Source organism: Pezoporus occidentalis, unplaced genomic scaffold, assembly GCF_034315485.1.
Source record: "Pezoporus occidentalis ecotype Australia unplaced genomic scaffold, CSIRO_AGI_Poc_V1 ctg269, whole genome shotgun sequence".
Taxonomy (NCBI): Eukaryota; Metazoa; Chordata; class Aves; order Psittaciformes; family Psittacidae; genus Pezoporus; species Pezoporus occidentalis.
This window is the reverse complement of record NW_026914600.1, coordinates 530,675-553,018: the sequence shown is the minus strand read 5'-3', so window position 1 is coordinate 553,018 and position 22,344 is coordinate 530,675. Positions and strand designations below refer to the sequence as shown.

At 46.1% G+C, this 22,344-nt stretch overlaps 2 protein-coding genes across 2 annotated transcripts; one reads left to right on the top strand and one right to left on the bottom strand.

Moving 5' to 3' along the window:
- Window positions 1-79: 79 nt before the first annotated feature.
- Window positions 80-7,399, top strand: TRIM14 (tripartite motif containing 14). The gene is given in 7 exon segments (XM_062624525.1): window positions 80-91; window positions 3,411-3,500; window positions 4,403-4,630; window positions 6,590-6,729; window positions 6,731-6,919; window positions 6,921-7,088; window positions 7,387-7,399. Coding segments are annotated over 7 exon segments (840 nt in total).
- A 164-nt stretch (window positions 7,400-7,563) lies between these two features.
- Window positions 7,564-21,005, bottom strand: NANS (N-acetylneuraminate synthase). The gene is made up of 6 exons (XM_062624534.1): window positions 20,826-21,005; window positions 18,936-19,151; window positions 12,379-12,478; window positions 11,959-12,113; window positions 10,637-10,903; window positions 7,564-9,486 (listed from the first exon to the last, which is right to left on the bottom strand). The coding sequence occupies exons 1-6, from the start codon at window positions 20,955-20,957 to the stop codon at window positions 9,277-9,279; spliced, it is 1,080 nt and encodes a 359-aa protein (XP_062480518.1). The 5' UTR covers window positions 20,958-21,005; the 3' UTR covers window positions 7,564-9,276.
- Between the last annotated feature and the right edge of the window lie 1,339 nt (window positions 21,006-22,344).

Below are 22,344 nucleotides of genomic sequence, written 5' to 3'. Positions count from 1 at the left end.
TCTCAGCAAGAGCTTCAGAAACAGATGGTCTGTTGCTGACATATGACAGCTTGGTTGCTTGAATTTCTACTGTCAGTTCATGGACTATTGGGTAGGTGGCTCTACAGAAAGGAGAAATGGAAAGATATGCTTGCATTTTGATCTAGTTTTAGGACCGTAGCACAAAACTGTCAGCAGTACAGTGAGTTCTACATACCCTCATCCTTCCTCCCCTATGCCTTCCCCCATCCCAAGACAGTGCTGCCCCTCAGCAGTGGCAGGGTCACTGGTTATTGCTGAGCTGAACCAGTTTCTTGGCACTTGTGGCAATGAGTGCACAGCACAGACACAGCTAAGGACAGTACTGCTGCCAAGTTGTCTGCTTGTGACTCTACAGTGTGCAGACAGCTCTGCATTTCTGCCACATGGTTCACCTAGTCCAACTGTCTGACCAGTTCAGGGCTGACCAAAAGTCAAAGCATTGTTGTTAAGGGCATTGTCCAAATGCCTCTTCAACACTGACAGGTTTGGGGCATCCACCACCTCTCTAGGGAGCCTGTTCCAGTGTTTGACAATCCTCTCTGTAAAGAAATGTTTCCTAATGTCTGAATCTCCTCTGATGCAGTTTGAACCATTCCCACAATTTATACTTGTGTCCAGTGCTCCTCTGTCCCAGGTGCAGAATCCAGAATTTGGACCTGTTAAATTTCATCCCATTCATTCATTGCCAAATGCTCCAATCTATCTAGATCCCCCCTGCAAGGCCCCTTATACTGAGAGAGAGCCAACAGCACCTCTGTTAGTATCATCAGCAAACTTGCTAACAGTACGTGAAACTCCAGACCGTTGATACAAACTTGGGACATCACTGGCCCTAGAACTGAGCCCTGAGGAACACCACTGGTGACCAGTGGCCAGCCACATGTAGCCCCATTTACTACAATCCTTCAGGCCCTGACCTTCAGCCAGTCCACCACCCAGTGCACCATGAGTCTGCTCATCCCACAGCTGGACAGCTTCTCAGAAGGATGCTCTGAGGGACAGGATGAAAAGCCTTACTGAAATCCAGAACAACTACAGCCACCACCTTCCCTTCATCCCCTACATGGGTGACCTTATTGTAGAGGGGTATCAAGTTAATTAAGAAGGATTTTCCCACTGTGAGCCCATGCTGACTGTGCCTGGGGATTGCATTGTCCTTTAAATGCCTTTCAACAGCACCCAGTATGATCTCTTCCATAATTTCTCCAGGTACTGAGGTCAGACTTAACAGGTCTGTTGTTTCCTATGCCTTTCTTCATGCCCTTGCTGTAAATTGGAGTAACACTGGCCAACTTCAAGTTAGCAGAGACCTCCCCAGACTCCCAAGACCTTTGGCAGATGATGGAGAAGGGTTCCGCTGTAACATCCACCAGTTCCTCCAGCGCTCTGGGATGAATCCCATCAGGCCACATGGATTGTGAGCATTCAGCCGGTATAAACTGGTTCTGTACAGTGCCCGCAAATGGAAAGTCACTGTTCCTGCAGTCTTGGTTATCTGACTCAGAGGACTGGGCAGCCCAAGGTCTATCATCTGTATTAACAATTGTGGCGTAAAAAGAATGGATTGCCTTTGCTTTTCTTCATCCCTATTTGTCAGAGATACTTTGATTTTCAGTGTTTTAAAATATGTGTGTTGAAGGAGTCTGCTAGTACGCAACCAACTCAGAAACACTACAAGAAATACAAAGTTTTCATAATGTCCTAATTCTCTTTTATAACACACGCTATCTTTCCATGATGTTGCAGAAAGCATAGTTTGAAAGGTAGACGTTTGAGAGTTTATCTTACTTAGTAAAATTAGTAAGAAACCTATGCACCAAGACATTTCTGATAGCCTAGAATGATTTCCCATATTTTTAAATGAAATAGTGAGCAATTGAGCCGCAGAAGAATTCCTGTTTTCATTTACTTAATGGAAAAGCTAGAACACAAAATACCTCCAGTACCAGCACAATTAGGACCTTCAAAATTATATTGTTTTTCAGGAAAATCAAACTTGAACATGAAAATTGAACTGATGTAGCACTAATGTTTTTTCTAATCTACATAAAACTAGATTACAGGAAATATACAGACACATACAAAAGATTCCTGAAAGTTTGCTTGACTCAGAATAAAGTAGTGCTTCCCTGCATGATCCCTCTGCAAAGGGTTAATGCTGATTGCCTGGGGGGCTGTTGAACAGGGGAGCAGATGCTGCTGCTGACCAAAATCGGAAGTGAGCGGGATTTAGAAACTTGGGTCCCCTCTGACGCTGTTTCTAAGAGATCTGCTGACATCTACTGGCTTAGTGCTGCAGAGATTTCAGCACAAACTACCAAAAGTAGCCCAATAGGTGGTATTTTGACCAATGATTCTGTTTGCTGTGAGCAGTTACTCTGTGTCGTCCCAGTGATGTGACACCAGCCAGGCAGCATGTGACAGTCTTCCCTGGTGCTTTCAGCAAATGCTAGCTGTGGATGCTTAAGAAGATAAGAACCATTGTGCAAGGTTCATCAGCCTGCTCATGCCTGGATCCAAGAGTGAATAAAATCAACTGGAAGGACACCCTCTGTGCTCCTGAATGCAGGACATGGGGTCAGCATGCTGTGTACTTGGTATGTGTCCTGTGAGCCTTGCTGGAGTCTCATCTCTTAGAAATCCTTGCCTTTAGAGCATTTTCACTTGAAGGAGTTGGGGCATGTAGGCGATCCCTAAAGGCATGTTTCTGGAGCTGGTTCCTCATGGTGAATGACATGGGTGGCTTGCCAGTGCTGCAGACACAGTGTCTCAACTGGTAGGAAGCAGTTATTTCATTTACCTCTGTAACGAAAGTAATGCTTAGCCAGAAATGCTTGGGGCTGGCATAAGTATTTGCCAGTGTCATGAGGGAGTGAGTGCTTGACATGATGTGTTTTACAAGCAAAGAAGAAAGATTTGGTTTTTGCTTTGTGGTCTTTGTCAGTCTTTGCTGCAGTAAGCTGGTACCTGTGCATGCAGATGCTCTGGACTGGGTCCCAGCTGCAGAACAGGACACTGGCAACAGCTACAGCTCTGGAGCTGGCTTATCTCGTATTTACTGGGAGGCTCTGTTGTAACATTAATGCACGGAGGGCATGGGGCAGCATTGCCTATGTCTTTGTTGTTTTCACCATAGGGTTCCCTGTTCCTTATGAAGGTGGTACTAATCTGCACAGCTTTCTGAATGTTAACAGTTTAACCACCAGGAGCAGATGAAGTGTGAAAATCCTCCTGTTCATCACTACTGGCCTTAACAACCCTCATAAACTGAATGTTTCAGTGACATACTTCTCTGTATGGAAAGCCAGCTGGATACTGACATCTGTTTTTTACAGGTGTTGTCATGAAACTATTTTATTTCATTTTGATTTCATTTTGTTGCTGTGTAGGAGCTCATGGCATTTTGCTTGAAGGATCTAGAAGACAGAACAGAGCAAGAAGCTGGTAACAGAAGGAGCATAGAGCAGGGTGATCTGAAGGTAAAGCGTGGTTTGCTTTTCCGCTGGTCATTTTCCAAGGAGAAACATTTTGTTTTCTCTGTAGCTATTCAAAGACCCAGAGAGCTACTGCTTCTCAGGAAAAGAGTGTATTCCCTGTATTCATCGCCACATATTGCTATCAAAAGGAGAGAAGAGGAACAGAGTCTCCAGAAGCCTGGCTCTCACACCCTGATTAGCCAAACACCTCTGGAAGAACAATGTCGGAATTTTTTGGGGTGATGAATAATAGTAAATAGTGATGAATAGTAAATAGCCCCAGCTATGGATGTTATTTCAGCTTCTGTGATGTAAGCTGCATTGCACTGAACTGCATTAGTGAATAGTGTGGCTTCAGATTTGAGTAAACACCACAGCTCTATTGATTCTGTCTTAAGAATGGGAAGGTATGCTAAGCTCCACCATTTATAGATCATGAAATGGCTTTTGCTTTAAGGAAAAGGATCTCTGTTACAGAAAATTGGTCAGAACTGGTGGGAACTCTGCAGAAGTTTAGGACATTATGCTTTAATGTTACTTTATTTTGGAAGTTTTCCTACACCCTCCCTCTCAATAGCTTGCTTTAAAAGAAGGCAAATTGTTAGTGCTGAAGGACCAGGTCTGCTGCTTTTAGCAGTTAATACCCGACCCTGTTACATTCTGGCTGAAAACAGCATTTTCTGCATAACTAAACATCTTGGAACCTGCCCTCGAGCTTTTCCATCCAGGACATCACCAGGTAAATCCTGGCAGCACTCCCTTAAAGGGCAAGCACCTGTTTCTCAAGAGATCTTTCAAATCAGTAAAATCCAACCAAAACATAACATTGAAAGCCTGGGAGATAAATGCCTGAAATGGTTATAGTCTGTTGAGTATGGAAGGATGCTTTTCTGCTTCATCTATAGGCACATGCCACTATGAGCAAAAGACAGCTGTCGGTAACTGAGCTCCAGTTACTTCTTTGGGAAGAAGGGAGTCTGGCACACTTCATTGATGTAAAGTCTGAGCAAGCCCTGGAAACACATGAACAGCAGCTGGAGGCCTGTCAGGAGAAGCTTGCAGCCCTAGAGGCCTTCTCGCATCAGACCAGACAAATACAGCAGCATGCTGATCCTATTCAGTTGCTGGAGGTGGTATTGTATGGTCTCTTTCTACCTCGTATTCTCAAAGTAAACTGTTCTAGTCACCTTCTCTGTAGATCCTTCTGAATGTAAGTAGCGTCTTTCTCACTGCTTTTTAATGTTCTTTCTGTTGGTATTTTGGTGAACTAGTTCGTTTCCTGATTTTTGAGCTGTGAGGTGTTCCTTCTATAGCATTGATTCCAGGTCTGTATGAAATTCATAATAATTTTAAACATACGTGGAAGAGAGTCACATGAGTCTTTCAATCTTGAGGACCTGTATTAGGTCTTCCTTTTTGCAGTGTAATACGAAGGTCTGAGGAAGGGCAACCCACTTGGAAACAGCAGGAGGAAGCCTAAATTGTCTGATTTCTTTAACAGAAAGAGATCCTAATCACCCTGAGCAATAGCCATGATTTTAGTGGAGGGGGCAGTGCTTTTCCTTTTGCCTACAGGGAAATGTCAGTTTCTCTTTGATAATGACATCATTCACCCTTTTTGGGAAGGGTGTGTGGCCATGTGCTTATGCCCTGACAGAAGCCAAAGGATCCCATTCTTCATGGGGAGGCCTGTGGTACATTTTCACATCCTTGCACTGTAGCAGACTTGGAAGTTTCCATTGTGTCCTGGGTTCAGCAGTAGCAGTCATTTTTCCCCTTCTTGGTAGCTGGTGCAGTGCAGTGTTTTGACTTTTGGCCTGGGAACAGAGCTGATAACAAGGATGTTTTGGTTTGGCCAAGGACTTTGTGAGCCTCATGCTCTGCCAGGGAGGAGGGGAAGCCGGGAGGAAGCAGAGACAGGACACCTGACCCAAACTGACCAAAGAGGTATTCCATACCACAGCACGTCATGCCCAGGAGGTAACTGAGAGTTAGCCGGAAGGGCTGGGAGACTGCAGGGTTAAAGGAGATATCGGTCAGTGCTTGGTCGGGCTGGGGGGGGGGCGAGTTATCGGTCGGCTGGTGGTGAGGTGTTGTATTCTCTTCCCTTGTTATTTCCTTTATCATTGTTATTATTGGTGGTAGCAGTAGTGATTTGTGTTATACCTTAGTTACTAAACTGTTCTTATCTCAACCCGTGGGAGTTGCATTCTTTTCAGTTCTCCTCTCCATCCCTCTGGGAGTAGGGGGAGGGCAAGGGGGGGGGGGAGAAGTGAGTGAAGGAGCCCTCTGCCTGGTTTTAAACCACGACACATTGCTGTGAGCGGCCTTAGCATTCTGCGTGTGTGCTAGCAATGTACCTACACACAGGAAACAGCTCTTCCTGGATTTGGAGAGATTGTGTGTGTGCGGTTGGAATTTTATTCTTTAGATTGCTTTTAAGCGGTTTTATTTTTCCACTGTTGGGATTTCCCCAAAGGGTCCTAGCCAATGGGTTAATCTCATTTCCATCCTGCAGTGTGCTGGCAGACCCTGCCTCAACCGCAACCGCTAGGTTCTTGTCTGACATAGCCTCTGCTCTCCCGGCAGGAGGAGCTAATGTGCAGTCTAACGAGCTAATAGGCGGACTGAACACAGCGAGACTTGCCTGTTACGGTCTTTACCTAGTGGCGGAGCTGCCCTTGCTCTGTGGTGTGTGGGTTCTGGTGGGGATCCTCTCTGTCGTGTCTTGTGTATTTCACTTACAAGAAAAAATAGATGTCTTTATTAAACCTATGTCCTTTAAGTACCCGACACTGGTTTTATCAGACTTGACAGAAAGAGTGAAGGGGGTTGTTTAAGGCTGCCAAATCATGTTGGGGTTATTTCTGTAACATGAAAACAGCATATGACATCACAGTAAACTACTGAGGTATAGGAAAGGAAAACCTGTGTGAGACATGTGGCAATTCAATATTGAAGTTGTAGGACAGCATATTCAAAGAAAAATCTCTTCAAAGTCCTGTAGCTTTTTGACCTGTCCTGTGTGACTGTCATTTCAAACTTGTTCAGTTTCATGAGAGATTTCTTTTTCTCCTGGTTTTTGCAGTTAGGAGCATGACAGCCTTCACCTGATGCTGTAACTGCCTGATGACTGTCTGATGACAGTAAGCTGTAACTGGAGGAAGTTGTTCTACCTTTGTGGTCCCCAGAGATTCAGTAAGTTATGGCAAGTGCTAAGCAGGGATGCCTTCCTCTGGGAGCCATTACCGGGAAGTGGACCTGCTCCACATTGGAGCAGGAGGGCGGGCTGGTGCAGCCTACCCTTCCATTGACAGGAAAGGAGACTCCAAAACCTGCCAATGCGGCTGGAACAGAGCATCCTCGTGCCTTAAGAACTTTGAGTTTGCATACTGGGCATTTCACTAGGGGGAGTGAATCCCTCCCCATAGGAGATGATCCCAATCACACTGGTGTTTTTCTGGATTATGAAGCAGGAATCCTTTCATTCTACAATGTCAGTGATGGCATGGCTCACCTGAACACCTTCCCTTGCAGCTTCACAGAACTCACGTACCCAGTCCTGAGGCTCTGGGAAGGATCTGCAGTTAGGTGAGTTCAGGCTTCAAGTCTGTATATAGTAACATATTGTATAAGTAATGTAACAATATTATTGCATATTGTTACAGCTGACAAGGTCAGATTTGGATAATAAGTGCACTGAGCAAATTATCTCATAATTAAATATCATCTCATAAAAATCAAAGACTGGCAACAAATGTTGGAATGGTCCCTTCACATAAAGCTGAAGTAGGAGCTTCTGCAGCCCCGCTCAGTAGCCATTAGCTAGCTGGTCCTGCGACAGAGACCCTGAACTGGGCCTCTGAATAGCCCTGTGCTTCCTGCACAGAGCAGAAGCATGAGGAAATCATGTACCATGCCCAAGAGAAGATGAGATGCCTGGAGGACTCACAGGGGCAATTAAAACACTAGGTCAGTGATTCATTTATTTGTGTGTCCTATTTGCAAAGGCTCTTTAACTGCAACTGCACAGGGGTATGCTCACATAAAAGGAGACAGCTCCAAGTTTCTGTACAGGTGTAGTTTATTTTTTTCCCAATACATTATTAAAGTTCCTGGACATTTCTGTCTACATTTACAGCAGGCTCTAGGACCAGCCCTGCTGGAGTGAAGAACCCCTGCTGCTTGAAGCAAGTCAGGTAATCCTGACAGTATTCAAATATTAAAGACCTTGAAACCATGACACTGGTGCTGGGAAAGGCAAGGTCTGACCATAGGCTGAAACACAGAAACAGTACCTTGTTTTAGAAGGTAAATTTATTTTTCCAATTTGAAACAAACAAAGAATCATTTAACAATTGAGCAGTTTTCTTAATGTAAGGCAAGCATACTGCATCAGTCAGAGCTCACATATGGTCAAGCACATGACTCAAAGGATCCCTGCTTCCCAGTTTAAAGATGCAAACACAGCTTCCTCGGAATTGCAGAAGGGTAAACATCTTGAAAGTCAACAGCTCACAGGCACAGAAACACCACCACCAAACTCAAGACACTTCATCAACTCATGACCAAGAGGTAGCAAGTTCCAAATAGCCATCACTAGGTAAATGATTCCACTAAAGAAAAATGGAGATGAATTATACCAAAGCATCTCTGTACTAAAGGTGCTGAGAGATTCAACTGCTGTCACAGGGCTCCTTCCCAGACAAAGGGAAGAGCAGCAAGCTGACAGAAGTAGGACAGCACTTCATACTTGAAAAGAAAGCAGCTGTGCTGCAGACACAGAGAACACAACAGCTGCACTGACCACAAGCTGAAGCTGTTATGTAATCTGGTCAAGCATCCAGCTTCAGCTGCCTCCAAAGTCAGGCTCAGGGGAAAGAACCCAACCCAATGTATTGGCTTAGTCCAGGAAAGGAGCTGCTGAATCTTCATCAGCCTTTGGCTTCCTACCAGAGAAGCTGCCCCAACATAGTATCCCCAGAGGTATCCAAATTGATTTGAAGATTCCAGGCTTCACTCAGTTCACAACAGATGCTTCTGACATGTTTCTGAAGCATACAATAAGTTTATTTCCACTGATCCATCTTGGATCTACTCTTCCCTCCTTCATCTGTCTGCTCGCCCTCATGCCTTTCAGTTCATGAAAACTACAAAAAGGCTCTTTCCTTGCCCCTTAAATGGGACCTTTCTACGTATTCTGTTTGCCTCCTTTCTGGGTACTGTCTCCTAAGAACACAGCTTTCTCAAGGTGCTCATTGTCCCCAGTGTTCAGATTCCTGCAACCCACAGCTTTATCTCAAGACTTTTTTATCTTACGGCTTAAGAAAAATCCATGAGGCTGCACTGTCTCAGCATATGTAAACTTTCATCTATCTCCATTCAACTCCAACTAGCATGCTGCTATCACAGGGTGAGGAAGAAATAGAGAGGAACACCAGAAGGTACAGAGTTAGAACAACTCAAACTGCAGACAAAACTACCATGGTTTACTGTGTTCTTACCAGAAAAGGAAGCTAGACAGTAGCAGACTGTGGCAAACCTCCAAATTAACCTAGGTTAAGAGGAACGGAGAAAGGTGGAGCACAGTATTTTCTAGATGCAATGTTATACAATTTCTAATAAAATTGCCCTCTGTAATTTATCTCCATTTGCTTCAGAAACTTGAGAACCTGAAAATTCTAACCTGCTTCAATCCTCATAATTACACTCTCCTTCTAATCTACCATGCTGCTATACTTAAATATATATGATGAAATACAGAATAGAGTGCTCTGATTTAGCACTTTACTTTTTTGATGTGATTTTCCACTGCATGCTCAGTGATGGTTTCGTCTTCTTCGATATTTGTTTTAACCTTCTGGCCCACCAGATCAAAGATTGCTTCTGGGGGAAATCCCCTGGGCTCTCCCACTTTCACTGTCAGCATGTCAAGTGTGAGTACTGCACCTTCAGGAATTGCTACTTTCGCCACAATGGATTTTCCCAGCTACAGGGGAGGAAAACAGAAGATTAAAAAATAAGTCAAGCACATTCCTAGGCTTAGTATAGCAAAAAAGGCTAAGGAATATTCTGCAGTTACTTGGGAAGAAGTTGTATAGAACTGCCCTCCTCATTAACTCCTATTCCAAATGAAGGCTGAGTGGTAACCTCACTGTAACTAGGCTCTCTTTCTGAAATCAGATAATGGATCACTGGAATTTTTCAGAATCAGAGTGGAGGGAATCTCATTAGACTAACTAGTATTCTAGCTTAGTGTAACAGCAGCTCATACACAGTCACACAGACCCAATATGACTATTACCAAGTACTTTGTACTGGGCACTGGTGAGGCTGCACGTTGAATCCTGTGTTCAGTTCTGGGCCCTTCATTACAAGAGAGATATTGAGGTGCTGGAGCGGATCCAAAGAAGGGCAACAGAGCTGGTGAAGGGCCTGGAGCACAAGTGTGATGGGGGATGGCTGAGGGAACTGGGGGTGTTTAGTTTGGAGAAGGCTCAGGGGGGACCTTATCACTGTACAACAACCTGAAAGGAGGATGCAGCCAGGAGGTGGCTGGTCTCAACTCCCAAGGAACACATGATATGACAAGAGGAAATGGCTACAAGCTGTGCCAAGGGAAGTTTAGACTGGATGTTAGGAACAATTTCTTCCCTGAAAGGGTGGTCAGGTTCTGGAACAGGCTGTCCAGGGCAGCGGTGGAATCACGGTCCCTGGAGGTATTTAGATGTAGAGGTGACGTGGTTTAGTGGTGGTCTTAGCAGTCTTGAGGCAATGGTTGGACTCAATGATCTCAAAACATCTCTTCCAGCATAAATGACTCCATGATTCTACCCAACTAAGTTAACTACTGGATGACAGACACAGAACTCCATTACAATGAAAACTGCCCACATTATGCTTTGATTAAAATAGTTCATGACTACCAGAAACACTCATTAGAAAATGACACGTCTGCACCAACTTCAGTGGTTCAACGTAAGCACTGTGCAAGCTGCTGGTGCAGAGTAGAGATTTCTGATTGCAGAGGCAGAAACACTGCTGCAATAAATCATTAGCAAGCTGCTTTTCTGAATACAGACTTATTAACCACAGGTCTAAGTAAGTTCCAGCTATACATGAAACAAATCAAAACTTACCTTTTCATTGCAAGCCATTTCACAAGGCAGTAGCCGTTTGACTGGAGATCCCATTGCTTTTTCCACAGTACGAATGGCTTTCACCAGCTCTGCCAATTCGTTTGGCTCCAGGGATGCCTGGTGGTCACTTCCTTTCCATGTTTTGTCCAGAGTCACATGGCGTTCCACCACTTTAGCTCCCAACGCAACTGCTGCCACCGAAATGGCGATGCCAGTTTCATGCCCCGAGTAGCCAATGGGGATATCAGGAAAAGCTGACTGATAGGCCTTGAATTGTGACAGAGTTGATCTGAATTACCAAGGCAGCAATTTCAAAGACAACGCAAATTTAACAGTGATAACTGCAATAAAAACCATGGCAAATTACTGTGCCACAAACCAAGCAGTCGGTTATGCTGAAAATTGATCTTTCTTGCATTCAACATGTCACACTGCATTACTGACCATCATGTTCTAAGAATTTCACTAAGAATTCAGTGCTGACAAGGAAAAGATGGTGTGTTTTATTCTACAACTTCGCTTATGCTTTTCCTTTTAATTCAGTTGTACTCCTCAAGGTCCTGAAAGGCTCAAAATGTAACTTTCATCACTGTCAGTTACACTGACAGAGTAGTGCTCTATTTTCATCCACAAACCCGGTGGACCGGTTAAACTTAACCTGTAGCCAAAGCAGACTCCTTCAACCACATATTTAAAATCTGAAGCAATCCTTTCACCCATGCATAAGGGACAGTCACTCAATCATAAAGTCAACTAAATGCAGTCACTAAAAATTCTACTAAAAAATAACAGACTATATGTGTATAAAGACAGGCAAGTGCTTGAACACTGGCCAATTTTGGAAAATTTCCTTGCATTTTTATTGGGCATATCCAAGAAATATTTTCAGCCAAGGAAACTATACATGGGCCTAATCCATTTTCTTCATTACTTTGATACTCACATGAAGAATTTTGAACACAGTTTTCTGTTCTAGCTCCCTGTTTAAAATTATGTTCTCAATTCCATGCACCTTCTTAATGGTAACAGTCTAAATAATTTTTCTTTGCACTGCCAGCAGTTGACCTGTCATATGACATAACCATATGTCATATTTTTCTGTTTAGTTGTGAATACTCCAGGTAATATCCTTTATAATGTTCCTCAAAGCTGAGTTCTGCTAAAAAAGGATCCAGTGGGTATCTTTACTTCAGCACTTGCATGAATTACAGGAAAATGACACATCTTTCTAACTTCTAAGAGGCAAATTCCAGCATGCCTAAGATCCAGATCTCAGTAAAAGTGGTACCGTGCACAGGGCACACTCTGGGTTACTCACTGACCGATATAACGCGGAGGTTGACATCCTCTGGCTGAAGCGGGTATGCACTGGTGCACTGCAGGAAGCAGAAGTTTGGATTGAGGGGCTTCACAATCTCATAAACCTGGTGCATTGTGTTCATTGACTGCATCCCGCTGGAAATCACCATTGGGCGACCTACCCATTAGAAAATATGTACATGTTTTGTCCTAGGTCTGTCAGAAAGCTATATAAGATTAAATTAAAATTTTGAGGTAAATTAATTCAGTTAAACAAGGAAAGAAAGCTGGGTGAATCTTTCCCCCTCCCCCTGCCTCCCTGAGTCTGAGGGGGATTTTCCTCTAAAGGAATTTTTAGACTTTTTTCCCAAAATCAGCTGGAGGAAATATCTAATAACTGATCTACTGGGGCACACTGGGGCAGCTCAAAAGAAAATGCATACCTTTCTTTGCAGTCTTCTCCAAATAGGGAAAATTGTTTGTATCTCCTGATCCTACTTTGAAAAATGGAACATTCAGTTCATGTAAAAATTCCACAGCCATCTGCAAGGAAAAGACATCACTGCATTTCAACTCACCACTTCAGCTGGATCAAAATTGAAGACCTACCATGCTGGGTTACAAACAACCCTTCAAAACAGCAAAACCAAATCTAGTTTTGACCAAATTTAGATGACCAAATTTAGTAGGTCATATATATATATATGTATATATACGCACACACATATGTATGCGTGTATACCTATATATATACACACAAACACACATGTATATATCCCAAGTAGCTCCTGAAGTAATATTTACTATTCCAAGGAGGTTAGTTTCTCATTTCCCTCCAGGTGAAGTATTACCAAAGTGCTTTCTTTCAAACCTCTACTTCCAAAAGCAAATGTCACATAGGTTTTTGACTGGGATCCCTGTCTCCAGCCAGGCTCTCTGGTCTCCCAGCCATAGCTGGTCAAGCCGTAGGTACAGCTGCCTAGTTCAGGTGAGCTCCACTGCTTCTCTAGCTTCAAAATGAGCTTGTGGGCCACGGCATTTCCTTTTTGGTACTACCAGAGACAGCAACTACCTGCAGATGGGACCTTCCCTGCTGAATAAAAAAAAACACTTCAGTCACACAAGCAGTCTTCTTGACACATACTTCCTGCAGGACAAAATTACTATACCACAAACAGAAGTTTTCCTGACTAGATCTGTCACTCTGAAAAACTCTGTGAGTATATTGAATAAGCACCTGGAAAACAGTGCCCCAGAAACGGAAATACAAAATGACCCAGAGAGCAGCCTTCAACCCTGCAGGGCGCGGCAGCTCAGCGTGGAGGCGCCTCAGTTCTGAGCGGGGAGAGCCACCGAGGGAGCCTCGAGCCCTCGCCACGCCTTGCCAGGAGCCGCAGCTGCGCGGAGGAGAGCAGGGACTCACAGGGGGCGGAGCCAGGAGGGACGGCCCCGCCCTGAGCGGGGAAAACCCAGCCAGGGAGAGCGGGGCGCGGCAATGGGCGTGGGCAGGGTCGGGGGAGGAGCAGGGAGCGCTGCCGTCAGGGCCCGGGTCTCGGCCCGCTCTCGCTCTGGGAGCTCTGCTGTGGCTTGCCTGGCAGTGGCGACGTCGGCACCAGACAGAGTCGATGAGCGGGGAGGCTGCAGCGCAGAGCTCGGGGTGTAGAGAGTGCCTGCACTGGTCTGGGGAGGGGAGGGTGCGCAATGGGCGGGGCTGCGCTCGGTGCGCCCTGGTGGAGGTCCTCCTGCAGCAGGGGCTGAGCTGAGGGACGCTGTCAACGGGCTGCAAGATGTCGGGGAAGCTGAGAGGAAACTGGACTCCTTCCCCCGGCCCAAACTGTGCAGGGTTTGGGGTACCATAGTGGTGGACCAAAAAAAAAAAAAAAAAAGGAGGACAATTAACAGCAAGGGGCTTCTTCCTAAATCCCATTTCCCTAACCAGAACTGCTTTGCATTTCTGCAGGAGAATAATGAGGAAACACACACCTTGCCACATGAACAACTGGCTGATGCACCGGTAAAGAGAATCACTACTGCTGCTTCCACGAAAAAGCAGCAGGTCATAGTAGCAGGGGACTGAAAGGCACAGAGGCACCCATCTGTCAGCCTGACCCAGTTTCAGGGGAGGTGTGTTGCCTTCCAGGGGCTCAGACCAGGGATGTTGCAGAGGCTGCCTGCACTAGTAAATCCCACTGACTGTTACCCGCTTCTAGTGGCCATGCGGGTGCTAGTGATACAGACAGCAGTAGCCTGGAGTACATTAAGGATTACAGAGCCCTGGGAGAGGTGGTTAGGGGCTCTGGATCTCAGATTGTCTTTTTGTCAATTCTCCAGGATAAAGGGGAGGACCTTAAAAAGGCTAGGATGATTGGCCAGGTTAGTAAATGGTTAGAACAGTGGTGCCATAGTTAGGGGGTTGGGTATCTAGAACACGGGACTCAATTTAGTAGGCCAGGTCTACTGGGGGCTGGTGGAGATGATGGGCACACTGCTTTAGCAGGAGGCTTGCCAGGCTGGTCAAGAAAGGTTTAAATTACATGTAAAAGGGGAGGGGAGCATCATTCCACCCCAACACTTCCAGTCAGTTGCCACCACCTGTAATAAACACTCAAGAGTGATGCAAAGATATTTCAACTGCTCCAGCCAATGAGCTGGCTTCATTTGGAGCTCGGCTCAGATGCCTCTATACAAATGCCTGTAGTATGGGGAATAAACAAGAGGAGTTAGAGATGTGTGCACCCACCCCTACAGGGATATATCATTGGCACCACAGAAACATGGTGGGACGGCTGCCATGATTGGAGTGTTGGAATGGAAGTTTACAGGCTCTTTAGAAAAGACAGGCCAGGCAGACGGGAAGGGGGAGTTGCTATTTATGTCAGTGATAGGCTGGAAAGTATGGAACTCTCTCTGGGGACAGGTGATCAGTCAACAGAGAGTTTGTGGGTCAGGGTCAGGGGGAGAACAGCAATGGGGGACATTACTGTGGAGATCTGTTACAGACCACCTGATCAAGAGGACTCTGTGGATGAAGCACTCTAAACAGATAGGAACAGCCTCACGCTCACAGGCCCCTGTCTTCATGGGGGACTTCAACCACCCTGATATCTGTTGGAGGGACAGTACGGCCCGGCACAAGCAATCCAGGAGGTTCCTCAATTGTGTGGAAGACAACTTCCTTCTGCAAGTAATAGAGGAGCCGACAAGGAGAGGTGCCATGCTTGACCTCGTGCTCACCAACAGGGATGGGCTGGCTGGTAATGCGACACTCCAGGGCAGCCTTGGTTGTAGCTATCATGAGATGGTCAAGTCTGAGATGCTCAGGCCAGTAAGAAGAGCGTGCAGCAAGCTCAGTGCCCTGGACTTCAAGAGAGCAGACTTTGCCCTCTTCAGGAACCTGCTTAGTAAGGTTCCATGGGATAAAGCCCTAGAGGGCAGAGGGGCCCAAGACTGTTGGTTGATATTTAAGGATCACCTGCTACAAGCTCAGGAGTGTTGCGTCCCGACAAGTGTGTCAGGAGGGCCAGGAGACCTCTGTGAATGGATAAGGAGCTGCTGAGGAAACTTAGAGGGAAAAAAGCAGCTTACAAAAGGTGGAAGCAAGGACAGGCGGACTGGGAAGAACACAGGGATGTGGTCCAGGATGCGAGTGACCAAGTTAGGAAAGCTAAGGCCCAATTAGAATTAAACTTGGCTAGGGATGTGAAAAATAACAGGAAGGGATTCTATAGGTATGCAGCAAATAAAAGACAGACTAAGGCAACATGGACCCTCTCTGGAAGCTGTCAGGAGAACTGGCTACCATGGATTTGGAGAAGGCTGAGGTTCTTAGTGCCTTAGTCTTCACTGGCAAATGGTCTGAGCACACCACCCAGGTCTTGAAAGACAGATGAAGGGACTGTGAGAATGAAGATCTTAGGCCCACTGTAGGAGAGGTTCAGGTTTGAGACCATCTTAAGAACCTGAATGCGCACAAGTCCATGGGACCTGATGAAATCCATCCGCGGGTCCTGAAGGAGCTGGCGAATGAAGTTGCTAAGACGCTGCCCATCATATTTGAAAAATCATGGCAGTCAGGTGAAGTTCCCGACAAGTGGATTAAAGCGAAATATAACCCCCATTTTCAAGAAGGGGAAAATGGATGACACAGGGAACTACAGACCAGTCAGTCTCACCTCTGTGCCTGGCAAAATCTTGAGGAGATTTTCCTGGAAGGCATGCTAAGGCACATCAAAAACAAGGTGCTTGGTGACAGCCAGGATGGCTTCACCAAGGGGAAATCCTGCCTGACCAATGTGGTGGCCTTCTATGATGGGGCTACAGAACTGATGGACAGGGGTAGAGCAGTTGATGTCATCTACCTGGACTTGTGGAAAGCATGGTGAGTGGTGTCCCTCAGGGATCAGTGTTGGGATTGTTCTTGTTCAACATCTCTGTCGGTGACATGGACAGTGGGATTGAGTGCACTCCCAGCAAGTTTGCTGATGATGCCAAGCTGTGTGGTACTTTAAAGGAAGAAAATCCCAAATCTACCACAGGCAAGATACAAAAATCTTCTAACCACATCCAGTGGAAACAATGAAATAGTTATCTAACCTTGTTCCCCTTCAACCACCCACAAGCATTTTTAATTCCCTCAGCTCATTCATTGTGGCAGCCAAATCTACTTCCTGCCAGAGAAAGAGCAGCAATGTCCAGAAGAGAATCACATCTTCTTCAGCCTCATTTTTCCATCATCATAATGATGTGGATTCAACTTTTTGTAGCCAGGATGCATAACACCTCTTCAATAGAATTTATTCACTAAGATGCATTGTGCATGAAGGCAATGAATTCACTCTATTAGAAAACCACAGATATCTGAGGAAGTCTGCACAAAGTGACTTTATCTAAAGTCACTTCATTAGGTAAATACCTCTTGAAAAATGGCAGCTTTTCTGCAAGAGATTCAAGGATCAGGAAGTAATCTTAAACAACAGGGACATTAAAGGGAGTGGTTCCACAGGATCCTGTTCTGTCTCCAGTACACAGAACAAGGTAGATAAAGGTGTTTACGCTATATTTACTTCACACATCACTTCACTGATTTCAAATAGTCATATAGTTAAACACACAATTTAACCTTTCCAACATAGCTGGAGTTCCAGAGATCATGTTCAATTTACACAAGTCAATGTATTCTCAGGAACTCATTACATCCATTTATGCAATGTCTGACGTGAGTTCCAAGCTCATCTCTAGCAGAAATGCCACCACGATAAAAAGAAGACACAAACATATACCAGTACTGTTAATTAGCTGATGAAGCCACACACAAAGAAGCTCAACATCTTGAAAAAAAGAGGGATCCCAGAGGTGGAAAGTGATCTTAGCTGCTGCACATGAAAGGTGTTCTGCACTGCACAATAGCCTTTATAAGCTGGAGGCTTTAACAACAAGGAGAGTGATTTCCCCCCCCCCCCCCCCCCCCCCCCCCCCCGGCATTTGCGTCATTAAGGTTCCAGATACTCCAAGACTCTTGGACTTAACTATTGGTTGTCATGGTTTAAACCCTAGCCTTTTCTTAAAAGAGTATGTGTTGTTCAGCAGGTCCTCTGGACATGAAGAGTACAACAAAAGAAGCATCGCAACACCCTCTTTTCACAGATCTGTTTCTCAGCCCATGGCATCAGGCGATGGCAATTCATGCAAAATACCATTTTGTCTGTTAGACCTCTGAAGTAATTTTTGTATGGTGTTTGGTGCTCCTATCATCTCAGCTGGGGCACAGCAATTCACGGATTTTGGTCAATAGACAGTAAGTTGACAGAAGCAGTGAGAATGTCCAGAAGACTAGAAAAGACAGCATAAAAAGGCTGAATGAACTGAAGTTGCTTAGTCCAGCTAAAAAAAAAACAACAACAAATGAAGAGATGTGACCATGGTGTTCAAATACACAGGGACGAGATACAAGGAAAGAATGAACTTTTGTCAGTTGTGAGAAATGAGCTTAAGCTGATACATCAGGGAGGAGAAAGAGGCACTGAATAGATCACCTTAAAACATTAAACAAATCCTACCCTCAGTAAGGCTACTTGCAGAAAGACAGGAACATTGCTGTACCTACCTGATGCAAGAGTGGCTAGCTTACTTTGTTTGGTTCTCTGTGTTTTCTAGGCCACAAAGATAAGTAAACCAATCTGTAACCTCTGATCTGTACTGCAGTTTAACTGCTCCTGGTCTTTCCAGTTTACACATTTCAATTGTGCATTGCATTTGTTGCAGCATGATGTAAAATTAGTTGCGAAACAATGTAACTAACATAATTTTGAGACAGATAATGTATAAGAATTAAAGTATTCATACCCTAAGGGTGAAAAGCAGAAGATGAGCTCCATGGAGTCCACAAGCTGGTGACTGACTGTTCAGTGGCCCACTGACAAAAAGCAGCAAATGCTTCAGTAGCAACAGCACAAAATGGAGACCCTCCCCATGAGATAAGTAAAAGAAAAGGAATAGAAGCATTTCTGATGCTTAGAAATACCAACTGGGGCCTAGCAGACAGCAGAAAGGGAAAAGAAAAAAAAAAAAAGAGAGAAATAATAGGGGTTATGTTGAGAATAACTTGAGAAAAGAATCTGATTTAAATACAGAGGGGGTTTGAAACACTTGGAGCCAATATACCAGTCAACTCTGGAGAGTGGTCAGGTTGCAATCTTGTTCTAAACTCTCAAAGCTTTTGATTGTTTATGAAGTTCAACAGAGGCCTTTTCTCTAATATGATTTAGTGTGCATAAACACCTCAGCATATGGCAGGTCTTCCAAGATGTTCAGTCGTCTCACTAGATGTTCAGCCATCACTCAGTAGATACAAGCGACCTTGCAGAGGTACAATTACTCTGTTTTCCTGATTTAGAAATTCAAAATTCTTATGTATTTTATATTCTTTTTATGAAAGAAAACCGAACAACCAACACGACACAACAGCTGGACTCTGCTTGTCATTCCAGCACAGTTTACTTACCTCATCCATGCCAGAAGCTGTGAAGAAAATGCCAATCTCCTCTGCGTATTTCTGCAGCTCTCTGTACTGGTCGTGGCTAAACTCCAGGTGGCGCTTGTGCTCTCCGTAGGTCTTTCCCCAGGAGTGTTCAGACGTGTAGGGCCTTTCTAAGGCCTTCTTGTTGAACTTGTGCTCCAGTTCGCTCTTCTGGAACTTGGCACAGTCTGCTCCACACTCCTGCAAAACAAGCGGGTACACACTGAGCGCTTACCCCGTGCCTCAGCACAAGGACCGTGCAGCTGATGGGCTGGTGTGCAGTGGAGTTTTCACACAGAATCAACCAGGTTGGAAAAGACCTTTAAGATCATCAAGTTCAACATCATCATCGCATCAGTCACAGAAATGGTATGAACAGGAATGAGTGATGGACAGCCTGCCAACACATAAGTCTTTCTATTTCAGAATGCCTCCATATGTAGTAGAGTAGCAGTCTACAAAGAAAACACACCAAAACTACAAAACTGAACTGCCTCTTTCTATGCATGCCCCTTATTTGAAGTGGACTTCTGTGGCTTTTCAAAGCGTAGCTGCCACATGGTAACTTGACATGAAAACAAGCAACAAGATTCTGCAGAGCTAGGAGCTCGAACCTGAAATTTGTCTGAAGCAACACAAACGGTGCAGTTAAATTGACCACATTATTTTGTACATATACTCCAGTCACAGGTCTGAATTCATCATGCCCTGACTTATTCAGTGATGACATGCTGTTTTCTAACAAAAGTATATCTAATGGTTACAATACCAGATTTCAAAGCAGCCTGGCTGTCTTACAGGCTGACATGGCCTAAAGAACTCTAATGCAACTGAATCAAATCGGAGGTTCATCAGGGGCAGTTACTTGATTCTTGCAATGTTCAGTTACCTTGTGACACAGCTGGAAGGCTGCTGGTAGCCCCGCAGAGGCTGTCTAATCTGCCCGTGTGCAGAGAGGTACATGTACTGTGAATGAGGTGGGGGCTTCCTGAGAGGGTCCAAAGGCTGCAAAATACAGACCGAGGGCTACAAAGCCATCACCCGCTCTGCTGCTTCTCACCACCACTGCCTTCTCCTGCTAGCTACTGTGTTTTACAAATTCCTCCTGTGTATCATGAATCGCAGACCTTAAAGCTCATCCAGTTCCAACCCCCTGCCACGGGCAGGGACACTTTCCACTAGACCAGGTTGCTCCAAGCCCTGTCCAGCCTGGCCTTGAACACTGCCAGGGATGGGGCAGCCACAGCTTCTCTGGGCAACCTGTGCCAGGGCCTCACCACCCTCACAGGGAAGAACTTCTGCCTCAGATCTCATTGCAGTCTCCCCTCCGTCAGGTTAAAGACATTCCCCTTGTCCTGTCCCTACAAAAGGCCCTTGTCCAAAGCCCCTCTCCATGTTTCTTGTAGCCCCTTTAGGCAGTGGGAGCTGCTCTAAGGTCTCCCCTTAAGGATCCTTCTCTTCTCCAAGCTGAACCAGCCCAGCTCTCCAGAGCTGTCTCCAGAGCAGAGCTGCTCCAGCCCTCGCAGCACCTCCTCCTGCGTGGCCTCCTCTGGACTCGCTCCCACAGCTCCATGTCCCTTTTGTATTGCCGCCCCACAGCTGGATGCAGGACTCCGGGGGGGGGGGGGGGGTGCGTGTCTCACAGATTGGTGCAGAGGGGCAGAACCCCATCCCTCTCCCTGCTATACCACCCCACTGCCGCCAGAGAACACTTCCCGCCCTTCCCCGGCTTCCCCGCCCGCCGCCGGTGACACCACACTCCCGCTGCCCCTCAGCACGCGGAGGGAAAAGCACCGTCGAGGCCGCGGGGCAGCCCCACTACCGCCCCCCCCCCCCCCCCAGCCCAGCTGGCTGCGGCAAAGCAGCCTTGCGCACCTTGGCCATGCGGATCATGCGCTTGGCGATGTCCAGATCGCCCTGGTGGTTCTGCCCGATCTCTGCGATAATGAAGCACGGCTGATCGCCGCCAACTCGCCGCCCGGGGCACAGCTCGAACTCCCGCGACATGATGGCGACCACCCCCGCTGAGCTCGCCCGCTGCCGCCAGCACCACGCCCTCGGGTGCTGGCGGCACCTCCCCCCTGCGGCGGGACAGCCAATCCGCGCCGCGCAGGGCGGGACTCGATGGCACCACCGCCCTCCCCATTGACCAACTCCCGGGAGGGGGGAGCGGCTGCCGGAGACCATGCTGGCTGGGCCGCCAGGCGGCGCTGTGCGGGCGGCGAGAGCTGAGGGAGTGGTGAGGCAAGGGCGGAGACAGGCGGGGTCCTGGTAGTCGCGGCGGGTTGTGCCGGGCCTCGCTGGAGGCCTGGGGTGCTGGAGGTGTACTGCGCAGTGCCGGTGACACCTAGGGGCCCGGCCCGGGGACCGAGGAGCGTTCGATCACGTACCCGCCCCGCCCTCCGTCTGCGGGACACCGGTAGGTCCGGCGAAGCTGCACGGGCCGGCTTCCCAGAAAACACACACTGAAGAGACCCCTCATGATGGTTGATAAAGAGGGTTTACAGGAAGGGCTTGGTTTAGCTAAAGATGTCAGTGATACACCAAAATAAATCAAAGACACGGTGGCAGACCTTACACATGGTTTTGCAAAGCCCTTCTGAACTCAGTAGGTACATGGCATTATGGAATTGTTTAGGTTGGAAGAGATGTTTAAGATCCTTGAGTCCAACTGTTAGAAAAAGTGAAATTTTACATTAAAATAATTATATAGAGCAACAGAAATGACTGTATTTGAAAAGTTTTTGAATCAATAGTAGACTTCTGTATATTAAAAGAATTTTGTAACTTTGCTGTGGTACCCTCAGCAGTAGAAACAACGACGAGACGGACACAGGGTGTCTGGCCTAAGACCTTGTGGTTTAGAACAAGGAAGCTTTGTCTGTGTGTCTTGATAATACAGACGTTCATAATTTTTGTATTGCTTACAAGGAAGCTTTGTCTAGAAATGGAAACCATGTATCTTAAGCAGCAGAAAATTTCATCTCTGCAATATTAGTAGCATTGTGAAATCATTGCAACATAAAAGGACAAGCCAAGCGAGGAAGTGAGAATGCTGACATCCACATAATGGTTGGGGCCTGTCCCAAGAGCAGAAAGGTGAAAAGGTGAGGAAGACTCCTTACTTCATCGGGACGACCACCAGAGGGGGCTGCGCAAGCGCAGAAGAGGCTGATGTCGTAATGGACTAATGAAATAATCCTTGATGCATATGTATTAGTTAGTGTAGCAACACGTTGAATATGCATTAATTGCGAAACTTTTATGCATAAATTTTGAACGCGATGTGACAGGGTCAAAGCCAGATTTGGGCACGTGCCCCTGGTTTCCCAGTGCTGCAATAAAGCACGTCATATAACCATTCCGGTGGTTATGTGTCAGTTCTTACGCTAAC

What these genes read in the sequence shown, in the direction of transcription:
- NANS (XM_062624534.1), bottom strand. Translation starts at nt 20,957, where the DNA reads ATGTCGCGGGAGTTCGAGCTGTGCCCCGGGCGGCGAGTTGGCGGCGAT. An exon ending in CAGCTTCTGGCATGGATGAG is followed by an intron (nt 12,479 to 18,935) that starts GTAAGTAAACTG and finishes TTTTCCTTGCAG; the next exon opens with ATGGCTGTGGAATTTTTACA. An exon ending in TCAACCTCCGCGTTATATCG is followed by an intron (nt 10,904 to 11,958) that starts GTCAGTGAGTAA and finishes TCACAATTCAAG; the next exon opens with GCCTATCAGTCAGCTTTTCC.